Source organism: Nerophis lumbriciformis, linkage group LG05 (assembly GCF_033978685.3).
Source record: "Nerophis lumbriciformis linkage group LG05, RoL_Nlum_v2.1, whole genome shotgun sequence".
NCBI classification, from domain to species: domain Eukaryota; kingdom Metazoa; phylum Chordata; class Actinopteri; order Syngnathiformes; family Syngnathidae; genus Nerophis; species Nerophis lumbriciformis.
The window spans coordinates 13412702-13425545 of NC_084552.2; the positions used below are offsets into that span (position 1 = coordinate 13412702).

Below are 12844 nucleotides of genomic sequence, written 5' to 3' on the forward strand. Positions count from 1 at the left end.
CGATTTAGCCACACAATGCCATCAAAACAACTCTGAACTTCAAACTGTTGACTGACGCCTCACTCAAACCAATAGGAAAGTGTTTACCCTCTCTCTTGTAGGACAATAGCCACTAGTTTGTGTGTGCCTAAATGTAGCAATGTAGCTCTGACCAATGACATCCAACCATGATGATTGATCATTGAACAGCCAATGCAATTGTAAAACCACAAGGGATGCACGGTCATGGAAATGTGAACCGATACCGATAACTTCCAAACCTTTACACACAATATACAAACCCCGTTTCCATATGAGTTGGGAAATTGTGTTATATGTAAATATAAACGGAACACAATGATTTGCAAATCATTTTCAACCCATATTCAATTGAATATGCTACAAAGACAACATATTTGATGTTCAAACTGATAAACATTTTTTTTTTGCAAATAATCATTAACTTTAGAATTTGATGCCAGCAACACGTGACAAAGAAGTTGGGAAAGGTGGCAATAAATACTGATAAAGTTGAGGAATGCTCATCAAACACTTATTTGGAACATCCCAGAGGTGAACAGGCAAATTGGGAACAGGTGGGTGCCATGATTGGGTATAAAAGTAGATTCCATGAAATGCTCAGTCATTCACAAACAAGGATGGGGCGAGGGTCACCACTTTGTCAACAAATGCGTGAGCATATTGTTGAACAGTTTAAGAAAAACCTTTCTCAACCAGCTATTGCAAGGAATTTAGGGATTTCACCATCTACGGTCCGTAATATCATCAAAGGGTTCAGAAAATCTGGAGAAATCACTGCACGTAAGCAGCTAAGCACGAGACCTTCGATCCCTCAGGCTGTACTGCATCAACAAGCGACATCAGTGTGTAAAGGATATCACCACATGGGCTCAGGAACACTTCAGAAACCCACTGTCAGTAACTACAGTTGGTCGCTACATCTGTAAGTGCAAGTTAAAACTCTCCTATGCAAGGCGAAAACCGTTTATCAACAACACCCAGAAACGCAGTCGGCTTCGCTGGGCCTGAGCTCATCTAAGATGGACTGATACAAAGTGGAAAAGTGTTCTGTGGTCTGACGAGTGCACATTTCAAATTGTTTTTGGAAACTGTGGACGTTGTGTCCTCTGGACCAAAGAGGAAAAGAACCATCCGGATTGTTATAGGCGCAAAGTGTAAAAGCCAGCATCTGTGATGGTTTGGGGGTGTATTAGTGCCCAAGACATGGGTAACTTACACATCTGTGAAGGCGCCATTAATGCTGAAAGGTACATACAGGTTTTGGAGCAACATATGTTGCCATCCAAGCAACGTTACCATGGACGCCCCTGCTTATTTCAGCAAGACAATGCCAAGCCACGTGTTACATCAACGTGGCTTCATAGTAAAAGAGTGCGGGTACTAGACTGGCCTGCCTGTAGTCCAGACCTGTCTCCCATTGAAAATTGTGGCGCATTATGAAGCCTAAAATAGCACAACGGAGACCCCCGGACTGTTGAACAACTTAAGCTGTACATCAAGCAAGAATGGGAAAGAATTCCACCTGAGAAGCTTCAAAAATGTGCCTCCTCAGTTCCCAAACGTTTACTGAGTGCTGTTAAAAGGAAAGGCCATGTAACACAGTGGTGGACATGCCCTTTCCCAACTACTTTGGCACGTGTTGCAGCCATGAAATTCTAAGTTAATTATTATTTGCAAAAAAATAAATAAAGTTTATGAGTTTGAACATCAAATATGTTGTCTTTGTAGTGCATTCAACTGAATATGGGTTGAAAAGGATTTGCAAATCATTGTATTCCGTTTATATTTACATCTAACACAATTTCCCAACTCATATGGAAACGGGGTTTGTATATGTTGATATATTTACACAAGATTTGTGAGAATACATTAATTGAACAGTTCACACTTTACACTCTACCAAAAATATACAAATCTATTGTAGGGAATAAGCCAACTGATGTTTTAATGAACTATATTTTGGGTACAAATATCCTTCCTTCTGAAATTCTGACCCATGCAAACAATTAGAATGCTTTTGTAGAGCAAAAAAGTTGAAATGTATTGATATTTCAACTTTTAGAGTATTTCATTGATCGACCACAACCGACACAAACATTCGGAATGATTGCATAAAATAAAAAAATATATATCTGTCCAACACAACATAAGTAAATACATTAGGCCAATAGAAGTATGACAATAAGATTCTGCATTGTAATTACCGTAACAAGTGGATTAACATCTCCTTAATACAACAAAAACGAAATAAACAAAGGTCTATTCATCACCAACAGTAATACAATAGTGCAATAAGCGCCTATCTAGAAAGTCAACATTTAATTGTAAAGCGAAGAAGTCAGGGTTCAAATAATAAAGTGCATTTTTCCCACTAATGTGCCTCCAGATGAACCATAAAATTAACCTTGAGTGCTTTCCCCCCAAGGTCTTTACTTTCAAACACTTTCTCATCAGTCCTGTGGCTTTACGTTTGCTGCGGTCGCCGCTATTAACACTAGGTCTTAGACACTGTCTCCAGATCGACACGATTCTGCCCTCCAACCACAGGAACTAAGACAGTTAGTGCAAGGGAGAAGAAGCAGATGAACAAATCAGAGAAACAAACCATTAAAAGCATGTCTAACTGGTGAGTTAACCCATACCAGTTTGCATCACAGGAAGACGGAGCCAGCCTCAAACATGCACACTTGTCCATGAAAATATGGAGAAGCTGCCGATGCGGTTTGACATGTTTCAAATTGTTTTGACCGCAGATTTTACAAACTGGACAATCGAGTATTACCTTTGGTAAACTGACACTTGCTGACAACTCTGACCTCCAGCATGTTACTCTTAGACGTCTGTGTGCAACCATAATAATCCCTATTGTTACAGGATAGACAAGCAGGAGACATGGTCTCCAGGGTCAATGTAGAACTATATTATTACATTCGAATGGTTGAAACTGTCCAAAGATAGGTGTGGCAAGCTTGTGGCATCGTAATCAAAAAGACTTAAGGCCGTAATTGCTGCCAAAGGTGCATCAACAAAGGCTGTCAATACTTATGCAAACGTCTTTTTAATAGAATAGAATAGAATGGAAAGTACTTTATAGATCCCTGGGGGAAATTCAGCACCACAGTTCGCTCACAATAGACAATAAATACTATACAGCATTATTCACATGTGAATAATATAAATATATTCATACTTGCCAACCTTGAGACCTCCAATTTCGGGAGGTGGGGGTGGGTGCAGGGGGCGTGGTTGGGGAGGGGGCGTTGTTAGGGAGGGGGCGTGGTTAAGAGAAAGGAGTATATTTACAGCTAGAATTCACCAAGTCAAGTATTTCATATATATATATATATATATATATATATATATATATATATATATATATATATATCCCCGCGACCCCGAAGGGAATAAGCGGTAGTAAATGGATGGATGGATGGATGGATGGATGGATGGATGGATGGATATATATATATATATATATATATATAAGAAATAATTGACTTTCAGTGAATTCTAGCTATATATATATATATATATAAATAAAAGAAATACTTGAATTTCAGTGTTCATTTATGTACACATATACACACACATAACACTCATCTACTCATTGTTGAGTTAAGGGTTGAATTGTCCATCCTTGTTCTATTCTCTGTCACTATCTTTCTAACCATGCTGAACACCCTCTCTGATGATGCATTGCTGTGTGGCACGCACAAAAGTGCTTTCATCAAATGCACTAGATGGCAGTATTGTCCTGTTTAAGAGTGTCACAACATTGCTGTTTACGGCAGACGGACTGCTTTACTGTAGACGTTCTTTATATTGTGGGAAAGCGGACTCAGGCCCGCATGGAGCTGGAGGGGGCGTGGCCTCCAGCTCCGCCTGAATTTCGGGAGGTTTTCGGGAGAGGCGCTGAATTTCGGGAGTCTCCCGGAAAATCCGGGAGGGTTGGCAAGTATGAATATATTATACATATATTCTACATTTAAGTACAGTCAAGAAGGAACATATGCATTATACAGTCTGATGGCTGTTGGTATGAAAATAAATTTTTATTCAATTTAATTTTAAATCAATTTTCAAATAAAATTGCAATTGATTAAAAAAAATAAAAAATAAAAAAAACTTTTCATATTGTCACTATGGGGTATTATGTGTAGACTTTTAAGGACAAAAATGTATTTATTCCATTTTGGAATAAAGCTGTAACAAAACAAAATGTGGAAAAAGTGAAGCGTTGTGAATACTTACAAGATGCACTGTATATACTCGATACTTATAGATGCGTCAATGACAGCTTCACATATGCATTGGGCATGACCTTTTTTCTGCGTTTAGCCATAAAAAAAAACCGAAATTTAAAAATAAATAAAAATCAGCACAAATTGTTTTTGTTTTGTAGGTTAAAGTGTTTTTATATATTGTGCTCCAAGTTTAAGATGCCGAAATTTGCCAAACTTGTATTATTTTTTGCGTTTATTTCATTTTAATTTGCAGTATCAAATGGTTCAAAAAAAGGATTACCGTATTATAAGGCACACTTAAAATCCTTTCATGTTCTCAAAAAATCGACAGTGCGCCTTATAACCCGATGCACCTAATGCACGGCATAATTCTGGTTGTGCTTACCGACCTCGAAGCAATTTTATTTGGTACATGGTGTAATGATAAGTGTGAACAGTAGATGGCAGTCACACATAAGAGATACGTGTAGACTGCAAAATGAGGCCAGTAAACAACACCAAAACTTTAGATGTTCCATTGAGAATATAGAACATTACACACGGCAAACTCAATTTACCTGGAGGCCACTGGATGCAGAAACTGGGTGAGGCTGGGCCGCAAGAAAATATTTCTTAAAAAAAATATAACATGCACTTTTTAATGAATTCACCTTCTTTGAATGGCTATCCCGCCTTAGCAACATACTTGCCAACCCTCCCGATTTTTCGGGGGGACTCACGAATTTCAGTGCCCCTCCCGACAATCTCCCGGGGAAACCATTCTCCGGAATTTGTCCCGATTTTCACCCGGACAACAATATTAAGGGCGTGCCGTGATAGCACTGCCTTTAACGTCCTCTACAACCTGTCATCGCATTTACAGAACAAATACCCAGAATCCCATTCAGCCCCGCTACCACCAAACCCCGCCCCCCCAACCCTGCCCCCACACCGTGCGTCGGTTGAGGTGGGAGGGGTCCGTGATAGCACTGCCTTTAACGTCCTCTACAACCTGTCATCGCATTTACAGAACAAATACCCAGAATCCCATTCAGCCCCGCTACCACCAAACCCCGCCCCCCCAACCCTGCCCCCACACCGTGCGTCGGTTGAGGTGGGAGGGGTTGGGGGAGGGGGCGGGGATGTATATTGTAGCCCGGAAGAGTTAGGGCTGCAAGGTGTTCTGGGTATTTGTTCTGTTGTGTTTATGTTGTGCTACGGTGCGGATGTTCTCCCGAAATGTGCTTGTCATTCTTGTTTGGTGTGGGATCACAGTGTGGGGCATATTTGTAACAGTGATAAAGTTGTATATACGGCCACCCTCAGTGTGACCTGTATGGCTGTTGACCAAGTATGTCTTGCAGTCACTTACGTGTGTCTGCAGAAGCCTCATACAACATGTAACTGGGCCGGCACGTTGTTTGCATGGTGAAAAAGTGGAGGCGATGACAGGTTGTAAAGGACGTTAAAGGCAGTGCTATCACGGCACGCCCTTAATATTGTTGTCCGGGTGAAAATCGGGACAAACTCGGGAGAATGGTTGCCCCGGGAGATTGTCGGGAGGGGCACTGAAATTCGGGAGGGTTGGCAAGTATGTTGCTAGGGCGGGATAGCCATTCAAAGAAGGTGAATTCATTTACCGTATTTTCCGCACTATAAGGCGCATCGGATTATAAGGCGCACCTTCAATGAATGGCATATTTCAAAACTTTGTTCATATATAAGGCGCACCGGATTATAAGGCGCACCTATGTCAACAAAACAGTCAGATAGGTCAGTCAAACTTTATTAATAGATAACAAACCAGCGTTCTGACAACTCCGTTCACTCCCAAAATGAATAAACAGCTGATTTACTCGTGTTACGTAAATCAAACGTGCAATCACAATATAGTAACACGTGAAATAGTGCAGAGCAATAACAATATATCAATAACTCAACGTTGCTCAAACGTTAATGTCACACAACACAACACACTAAATAAAAATGTAAAGCTCACTTTATGAAGTTATAGCTCATTCACAAATCCCTCGAATTCTTCTTCTTCAGTGTCCGAATTAAACAGTTGAGCGAATACGGCATCCAACATGGCCGGCTCCGTCTCGTCGAAGTCGTCATTAATGGAGTCAGTGTCGTTGCCGTTTATTAGTTCAGTGACAATTCCTGCCTTCCTGAAAGCTCGGACCACAGATGAGACTGAATCAGCCCAGGCATTTACGATCCACTGGCAGATAGTGGCGTATGTCGTCTGGCGCTGTCTCCCTGTCTTGGTAAAACGTCACGTGTGTTCGCCTTCTGTCATCCACTGTTCCCACGCAGTTAGCAGTCTAGCTTCGAATGCCCTGTTGACACCAATATCTAGCGGCTGGAGGTCTTTTGTCAATCCACCCGGAATGACGGCGAGTATTGAATTAAGCGCGTACGCGTGTCACTTAATGTGATGTTATGAGCTAGCAAATATAACAACTACACTACCCAGCATGCAACGATAGTGACGAGCATGCGCGGTAGCCCTGAGAAGCGTTGTTGTATGCTGGCAGTTAGAATGTGGTTATGAGCACGCTGTGAGTAAACGTTGAGAACTCAGTTAACACGCCTCGTCTGCATTATTTATAATTAGACAGACAACACACTTAATAGGAGCCATTTTGGGGTCTTTACATAAACACACAAATGGAAATGAAACGTCACATATCCCAGCATGCACCGCGCGCTTCTTCTTCTTCTACGGGGAAAAAAGATGGCGGCTGTTTACCGTAGTTGCGAGACCGAAACTTTATGAAAATTAATATTAATATCAACCCATATATAAGGCGCACCGGATTATAAGGCGCACTGTCAGCTTTTGAGAAAATTTGTGGTTTTTAGGTTCGCCTTATAGTGCGGAAAATACGGTAAAAAGTGCATGTTAGATTTTTTTAAGGAATCTTTTCTTGCGGCCCAGCCTCACCCAGTTTCTGCATCCAGTGGCCTCCAGGTAAATTGAGTTTGAGACCCCTGATCTACAACCCTGTTTCCATATGAGTTGGGAAATTGTGTTAGATGTAAATATAACATTTTATTTAAGGACTAAATTGTTCTTTGATTGCAATAAGAAACATATGTTTAATGTACCATTTTTTTTGGTTACAATAAAGGCAATAATGCCATTTTTGTGGTACCCCTTATTTAGAAAAGTATCGAAAAGTATCTAAATACATTTTGGTACCAGTACTAAAATATTGGTATTAGGACAACCCTATAACAGACCATCTCAAAAAACGGAATTAAATTTGAGCTTTTTTACTGAAAAACACACTCAGAATGTACATGAAACAACAGAATGTGAGGTTTGCAATATTAACTATGAACAATAAAACACTGAATATTGAGAATATATGAACATCCACATACTCGATGTACAAACCCCGTTTCCATATGAGTTGGGAAATTGTGTTAGATGTAAATATAAACAGAATACAATGATTTGCAAATCATTTTCAACCCATATTCAGTTGAATATGCTACAAAGACAACATACTTGATGTTCAAACTGATAAACATTTTTTTTTTTGCAAATAATCATTCACGTTAGAATTTGATGCCAGCAACACGTGACAAAGAAGTTGGGAAAGGTGGCAATAAATACTGATAAAGTTGAGGAATGCTCATCAAACACTTATTTGGAACATCCCACAGGTGAACAGGCAAATTGGGAACAGGTGGGTGCCATGATTGGGTATAAAAGTAGATTCCATGAAATGCTCAGTCATTCACAAACAAGGATGGGGCGAGGGTCACCACTTTGTCAACAAATGCGTGAGCAAATTGTTGAACAGTTTAAGAAAAACATTTCTCAACCAGCTATTGCAAGGAATTTAGGGATTTCACCATCTACGATCCATAATATCATCAAAGGGTTCAGAGAATCTGGAGAAATCACTGCACGTAAGCACCTAAGCCCGTGACCTTCCATCCCTCAGGCTGTACTGCATCAACAAGCGACATCAGTGTGTAAAGGATATCACCACATGGGCTCAGGAACACTTCAGAAACCCACTGTCAGTAACTACAGTTGGTCGCTACATCTGTAAGTGCAAGTTAAAACTCTCTTATGCAAGGCGAAAACTGTTTATCAACAACACCCAGAAACGCCGTCGGCTTCGCTGGGCCTGAGCTCATCTAAGATGGACTGATACAAAGTGGAAAAGTGTTCTGTGGTCTGACGAGTCCACATTTCAAATTGTTTTTGGAAACTGTGGACGTCGTGTCCTCCGGACCAAAGAGAAAAAGAACCATCCGGATTGTTATAGGCGCAAAGTTGAAAAGCCAGCATGTGTGATGGTATGGGGGTGTATTAGTGCCCAAGACATGGGTAACTTACACATCTGTGAAGGCGCCATTAATGCTGAAAGGTACATACAGGTTTTGGAGCAACATATGTTGCCATCCAAGCAACATTACCATGAACGCCCCTGCTTATTTCAGCAAGACAATGCCAAGCCACGTGTTACATCAACGTGGCTTCATAGTAAAAGAGTGCGGGTACTAGACTGGCCTGCCTGTAGTCCAGACCTGTCTCCCATTGGAAATGTGTGGCGCATTATGAAGCCTAAAATAGCACAATGGAGACCCCCGGACTGTTGAACAACTTAAGCTGTACATCAAGCAAGAATGGGAAATAATTCCACCTGAGAAGCTTCAAAAATGTGTCTCCTCAGTTCCCAAACGTTTACTGAGTGTTGTTAAAAGGAAAGGCCATGTAACACAGTGGTGAACATGCCCTTTCCCAACTACTTTGTCACGTGTTGCAGCCATGAAATTCTAAGTTAATTATTATTTGCAAAATAAAAATGAAGTTTATGAGTTTGAACATCAAATATCTTGTCTTTATAGTGCATTCAATTGAATATGGGTTGAAAAGGATTTGCAAATCATTGTATTCCCTTTATATTTACATCTAACACAATTTCCCAACTCATATGGAAACGGGGTTTGTACATCAACAACATCATTTGTCTGAGTGGCTGGACAGGACAAAAATAATTGATTAGGTAGAAATTAAGTGTGCAAAGTTCTTTTCCACACAGGACCATGAAGATTAGTAAAGCAAGCCACCATTACCGTCACAGCGAGGGACGACTGTGGGAGGCTTTAAAAGGTCATTTGCAGGTGGAGAGCAAGCTATCTATAATGTAGGAGTCAGGAGATGTCACATGACCACCGATGTCTCGTGTAAGGGGAAAACAAACTACTGCAAGTCATGGATGTACCTGGTGGCCCAGTGCAGAGGTGTGGAGTTGAGGTCTCCTCCCAGCTGGTCCACTACGGCCCCCTTTGATATGTAGTACCTGTAATGAAGAGTAGTGAGTATTCCCCCACACGCTCCCAAGACATCAAGCCAAGAAAACGTGCCCTCACTTGACCAAGTCTATCCTGTTGTTGATGGCAGCCCAGTGGAGGAGTGTCACGTTTTCTTTGTCTGGCTGCCGGACGTCGAATCCCGCCTCCACCAGCTCCCTGCACCGCTCGAAGATGCCGTACCTGTGGCAGAGGGCCGACTTGAGGAACCGGGTGAACAGCACGGAGGCATTCTCAGGGCATTCAGTCGATCGCAACTGGACTGTTTGGCTTGTCTCGGAAGACGTTTGGCCTCTCATCAGAGTAGGCTTCATCATCCCACATACAACACTGTCCTTTCAACCATTCCTCAAATACTCTGCAATTTAGCCTCCAACAAACAACAGGAGTTAGAAACATTCTGGTCCAGAATGCCATTTGTTTACAACTGAATGGAATGCTTACGTGGGGGCTTCCGACTATTTTGGACTTTTAGTAGTCGTTCTGCCACACAATACCTCAATGCTAACGAGGGGAAATTACACTTCAACGAGTGTCGTTGGCTTTGACAGTTAAGACTGTTTGTTTGCATCTCAACAGTTGTTTTTTTTCAGTACGATAGGGCGAAACCATCCTTTCCCAGGCACACCCTCCTGGTTTTGGAGTATAAATATTTGGGGTTTTGACACTAGTCTCTAGACTAGATGTGACCAATCTAGGTATAAGACAAGATCTGACCAATCTTAGTCTAAGACTAAATGTGACCAATCTAAGACTAAATTTGAACAATCTAAGTTTAAGACTAGATCTGACCAATCTAAGTCTGAATCTAGATGTGACCAATCTAAGTCTAAAACTAGATGTGACCAATCTAAGTCTAAGATGTGACTAATCTAAGTCTTAAGACTAGATGTGACCAATCTAAGTCTAAGACTAGACCTGACCAATTTAAGTCTAAGACTAGATCTGACCAATCCAGGTCTAAGACTAGCTCTGAGCAATCCAAGTCTAAGACTAGATGTGACCAATCTAAGTCTAAGACTAGATCTGACCAATCCAGGTGTAAGACTAGATCTGAGCAATCCAAGTCTAAGACTAGATGTGACCAATCCAGGTCCAAGACTCGATCTGACCAGTCCAGGTCTAAGACTAAATGTGACCAATCTAAGTCTAAGACTTGATCTGACCAATCCAGGTCTAAGACTAGATGTGACCAATATAGGTCTAAGACTAGATGTGACCAGTCTAAGACTAGATCTGACCAATCTAAGTCTAGGACTCGATCTGACCAATCCAGGTGTAAGACTAGATGTGACCAATATAAGTCTAAGACTAGATGTGACCAATCTAAATCTAAGATGTGACCAATCTAAGTCTAAGACTAGATGTGACCAATCTAAGTATACGACTACATGTGACCAATCTAAGTCTAAGATGTGACCAATCTAAGTCCAAGACGAGATGTGACCAATCTAAGTATACGACTAGATGTGACAAGTCTAAGACTAGATGTGACCAATCTAAGTCTAAGATGTGACCAATCTAAGTCTAAGACTAGATCTGACCAATGTAAGTCTAAGACTAGATCGGACCAATACAGGTCTAAGACTAGATCTGACCAATCTAAGTCTAAGACTAGATGTGACCAATCTAAGTCTAAGTCTAGATATGACCAATCCAAGTCTAAGACTCGATCCGACCAATCCAGGTCTAAGACTAAATGTGACCAATCTAAGTCTAAGACTAGATGTGACCAATCTAAGTCAAAGACTAGATCTGACCAATACAGGTTTAAGACTCAATCTGACCAATCCAGGTCTAAGACTAAATGTGACCAATCTAAGTCCAAAACTAGATGTGACCAATCTAAGTCTAAGACTAGATCTGAACAATCTAAGTCTAAGACTAGATCTGACCAATCCAGGTCTAAGACTCGATCTGACCAATCCAGGTCTAAAACTAGATCTGAACAATCTAAATCTAAGACTAGATGTGGCCAATCTAAGTCTAAGTCTAGATATGACCAATCTAAGTCTAAGACTAGATGTTAACCAATCTAAGTCTAAGACGAGATGTGACCAATCTAAGTCTAAGACTAGATGTGACCAATCCAGGTCTGAAACTAGATCTGACCAATCTAAGACTAAGACTAGATCTGACCAATCTAAGTTTAAGATTAGATCTGACCAATCTGTCTAAGACTAGATCCGACCAATCTAAGTTTAAGATTAGATCTGACCAATCTAAGTCTAAGACTAGATGTGACCAATCTAAGTCTAAGATGTGACCAATCTAAGTCTAAAACGACATCTGACCAATCTAAGGCTAAGACTAGATCTGACCAATCTAAGTCTAAGTCTAGATATGACCAATCTAAGTCTAAGACAAGTGACCAATCTAAGTCTAAGACTAGATGTGACCAAACTAAGTCTAAGATTAGATTTGACCAATCCAGGTCTAAAACTAGATGTGACCAATCTAAGTCTATGACTAGATGTGACCAATCCAAGTCTTAGACCAGATCTGACCAATCTAAGTCTATGAACAAGAACTGATGAAGTCTACTCAGATGAGAGGCAAAAAGTCTTGTAAGACCAACCAAGCAGTCCAGTTGAGGTGACAATGTGATGAATGACAACATGGAGGCCTGCTTTACTCCACTTACTGTGTGGCTTTAACGATGTCCCAGGTGCTGTAGTCGTCCACGTGATTTTTGCGGGGGACATTTTCCGTATAGCCGTGGTTGTAGTGACTCTGGGGTTTGATTTCCTGAAACAAGAACCTCGAAGTCAGTTACCACGTATCAAAACACTTGAACTGGTTCCTGTTTTGCAGTGCATGTTCCTCATTTACAGAGGAACTAGGGATGTAACAACATGAACATTTCATATCACGGTTATTGTGATCAAAATGATCCTGTAAGGCAGGGCCGATAAAACCCTATCAATATATATTGCGGTAGACACGTAATTGATATCAATAAACAATGCGTTCGATAAAAACATTTGACTTATTCGTATTTTTTGGTCGGAAAAAAAGCGGTAGTTGCGAAGCAAGGTTGGTTACATAAACAATTTTGATCTGCAGATCAATACTGAAATATTGATACCGGCGATACCAGATATTATGGCTGTAATATCAATTCTCAAATCAAAATACTGATACTTGAGTTAATTGAGATAATGTCTATCATTAACAGGAAGTGCAATGTTTCAATGTTGGATGCTTTGTTGAATGTTATTTACATCTTTAGTATATTCACGTTAACATGTTCATGCAAC

At 40.7% G+C, this 12844-nt stretch overlaps 2 protein-coding genes across 2 annotated transcripts in view; one reads left to right on the plus strand and one right to left on the minus strand.

Moving 5' to 3' along the window:
• osbpl8 (oxysterol binding protein-like 8) overlaps positions 1-12844 on the plus strand; it is a 1018260-nt gene that overhangs the window by 761279 nt on the left and 244137 nt on the right. The gene's annotated exons all lie outside the window — the stretch shown is intronic.
• The window catches only part of zdhhc17 (zDHHC palmitoyltransferase 17), a 133740-nt gene that overhangs the window by 91588 nt on the left and 29308 nt on the right, over positions 1-12844 (minus strand). The window contains exons 2-4 of the mRNA XM_072913151.1: positions 12229-12332; positions 9645-9767; positions 9497-9574 (exon numbers count right to left, since the gene is read on the minus strand). Coding sequence (XP_072769252.1) covers positions 9497-9574; positions 9645-9767; positions 12229-12332 — 305 coding nt within the window. The remainder of the gene's footprint in view (positions 1-9496; positions 9575-9644; positions 9768-12228; positions 12333-12844) is intronic.